This window comes from Egretta garzetta, unplaced genomic scaffold (assembly GCF_000687185.1).
Source record: "Egretta garzetta isolate BGI_Z169 unplaced genomic scaffold, ASM68718v1 scaffold404, whole genome shotgun sequence".
Classification (NCBI taxonomy): Eukaryota; Metazoa; Chordata; class Aves; order Pelecaniformes; family Ardeidae; genus Egretta; species Egretta garzetta.
The window spans coordinates 646614-649947 of NW_009259323.1; the positions used below are offsets into that span (position 1 = coordinate 646614).

Here is a 3334-nt window from a genome sequence, read left to right on the forward strand (position 1 = left end):
GAGGCAGAGCCCTGCGGGCCCCGCATCATCTCGCCGGTACGGTTACACTTAATTACCTGAAAAACCCGGAGAGGGGAGCAGAGGGAAGCCGGGCGGCTCCGAGCGGGGGCTGCGGGCGGGCCGTGGAACCCCCGCTCCAACAGGAATCACTTTCCAGCAGGATCAGCCCTGCAGCGCCCTCTCATGGAGGACAAGGTTACAGTCACAGAGGCTTGGTTTGCTGTTTGGGGTTTTTTTTTCCCCACCCTCCTTGCTTTAGAATCATAGAACCGTTTATGTTGGAAAAGACCTTTAAGATCATCAAGTCCAACCTTTAACCTAACCCTGCCATCCCACCACTAAGCCATGTCCCTAAGCACCTCGTCTGCCCATCTTTTAAATACCTCCAAGGATGGGGACTCGACCACCTCCCTGGGCAGCCCATTCCAGAGCCTGACAACCCTTTCTGTGAAGAAATTTTTCCTAACGTCCAACCTAACCCTGCCCTGGCGCAACTTCAGACCATTTAAAAAGAAAAGTGAGGATACAAGCATGTACATGGTTCAGGAGCACTGACAACATAGCATTGGAACATAGCTCCTTCGCACCAGCACCTTCAGCCCATAGCATGGTTTGGAGCACGGGATGGGGAATGTGTCCAGTTCTGGGCTCCCCAGTTCAAGGAGGATGAGGAACTAGTAGAGAGAATCCAGAGGAGGTCTACAAAGATGATGAGGGGACTGGAGCATCCCTCCTACAGGGAAAGGCTGAGGGAGCTGGGCTTGTTTAGCCTGAAGAAGAGAAGAGTAAGTGGGGATCTTATAAATACTTAGAAATATCTTAAGGGTGGATGTTGTGAGGATGGAGCCAGACTCTTCTCAGTGGTGCCCAGTGACAGGACAAGGGCCAATGGGCACAAACTAAAGCATAAGAGGTTTCAGTTGAATAGGAGGAAGAACTTCTTTACCTCGAGGGTGACAGAGCACTGGAACAGGCTGCCCAGGGGGGTTGTGGAGTCTCCTTCTTTGGAGATATTCAAAACCCACCTGGACAATGTCCTGTGCAACCTTCTCTAGGTGAATCTGCTTTGGCAGGGGGGTTGGAGTAGATGATCCCCCGAGGTCCCTTCCAACCCTTGCCATTCTGTGAATGACATATTTGGTAGTTGGGTTCCTGCACTCCTCCAAACATTTGGCTTGTGGGGGTTTTGAAGCGGCTTAAGCCCACAGCTGTGCCACCTTGTTTACACAAGATGATGTCCAAGGAGAAGGCCAAGCACCAACCTGTAATCTGGGTTAATCCACAAACTCATCCCCATTCCATCAGCAGACAAACTGCAACATGCCTCTTGCACAAAACACGCCTACCTGTTTTCACCACCGGGGGAAAAAAAAAAAAAATCCTTGTAGATAGGTCAGGAAGAACCCCTGGACCAGGTTTATGTAGCTAAGGTCACAGAAGTTTGTTTACAAGAAACTAGTCTCACACAAATTGTTCTTGATTTTCATCAATGCTGCTGGTGGCTCTGGGGACTTCTGTGCTGTCAGGCCACCGTTCTGACAAAGCTCACCGGACACCTGGGCTGTCACCCATGAGTCGCACAAGTGAAGAGATCGGTATATTAGGATCACCACGTTCCTCCAGCACCCACAGCCCTATTCCTGCCATGCTGGGGACAGTGAGTAGGCTGCTGGGCATCCCCTCTCCTACCAACACCACCCTCGAGACCCAAATCCTGCCAGCCTTGTATCAGCTGCCACTACACCCCCAGACCTGTGGTTCCTGGCAACAAGACCAGATGGCATGTCCCTGATGTAGGGAACAACTTTTCTTCCTCCTTCTGGGTTTTGCCCTAACGGGGCTTTCCCCCTACACTGGCAGACATCCTCTTTGGGCACACAGCAAGACTTCAAGAGCAAGGTTTCACAGAAGCTACCATAAAGGCAAAGCCTTGCCAGAACACAGGTTGAGAATAACTGCACAGCTCCTCAAGCACACCTGATTCTAGGGTACCTTACAGATCGATGGACCTGGCACAAAACAAAAAGATCAACCAAAGCCAACAGAAGACAGGCTGCCATGCTGAGTCAGTGTAAATAAGGAGAGAAGTGTGTATTTAAATGTTTTTATTTCAACTAATGCTTTGCCACCATATTACATCACTTTGAATAGCTTGGAATAGCAATATGATCTCAAAATATAGCAAACAGCTTGCCAAAGCAAGATAATATTAAATCCTATGGATACAGCATCTTCCTTCTTTGGCGACAACGCTTCCTTTTATCTGTAAAAATAGTTTTATGTTCCAGCACATTTGCTATTCAGTTTATTGAACCTTGCCGTTTATAACGTTTGCCTCTTCCCTGCACAAAACCTCCCAACAATGTAGTATGGTTTTATATCGAACAGCATTTTAAATAAAAAAGTTATAGTTTTCATGCAGATTTTTGTAAAAATTATTTTCTAGGTGCACAGAACTGAACCAAGATGCATACAAAAATGCATTCACTTCCATTCTCAGGTGTAACCATGCCATCAGCAACATGATATCATATGTTACTGTGAGAGGTCCAAGGATGGTGGTATTCTCACATATAACTTTAAAAAAATCAAAACAAAATAACCAAAAAAAACCTTTCTACAAGCAGCAAGAGAAAAAACTGCTATGCTTTATTTGTAATCAAAATAGTTAGATGTATAAAAAAGCACCATGTACAGAGAATACCAGAGGAAGATCCATCTTCCTAATTACACATTTCTCATGTAGCATTGCGAGCTGGCCTGCAGGTCCCAACTTGTACTGTAGCTTTATCTGCAAAGTTAAGGAATTGGTCAAACCTAGAATATGCTTGGACCGTATGATAGAAATTAAACTGGATTGCAGATAGAAATTAGATTTGTTTCCATTACAACTTATACCAACCACCTTATAGCCCTCAGAGGTAAAAAAACCCACACAAACCAAGTATCTGAGAAATAATGTGGTGAAAACAGCTCCAGAGCAGTATTGCAAGATGCAGGTCTGTTATGAATGCATTTCTGTGAGCTCTTGATAAGTTAAACTTTCCTTTGGGAAAAGAGCACGTCTGTTGGTTAAAACTCCTCTCCCTGAGAATTTTGATAAGAGTTTGTCTTGCAAAGCAAAACAAAGTCCTTTGAACTTCAACAGTTCCTAGGCCAACAGCATTTCAACGTGGTCACAGCTGATCTGCTACTCATGCACCCAGGGTGGCAGGTTGGGTTTTTGTTGCTTTTTTTTTTTTCTTTACATGGATCAACGCTTTTATACTCGCTTCATTCCTCTACCCATCAAGCAGGCAAACACGGTCATGACCATCTTGGGTTTCACCTCCAC

General features: G+C 45.7%; 1 protein-coding gene across 3 annotated transcripts in view; it reads right to left on the minus strand.

Annotated features, from left to right (window-relative positions):
• Window positions 1-2126: 2126 nt before the first annotated feature.
• Window positions 2127-3334, minus strand: part of PLS3 (plastin 3) — a 51454-nt gene continuing 50246 nt past the window's right edge. For all 3 annotated transcript variants that reach the window (XM_035892176.1, XM_035892174.1, XM_035892175.1), the window contains exon 17: window positions 2127-3334. In XM_035892176.1, the coding sequence (XP_035748069.1) occupies window positions 3263-3334 (72 nt within the window). In that variant the 3' untranslated portion in view covers window positions 2127-3262.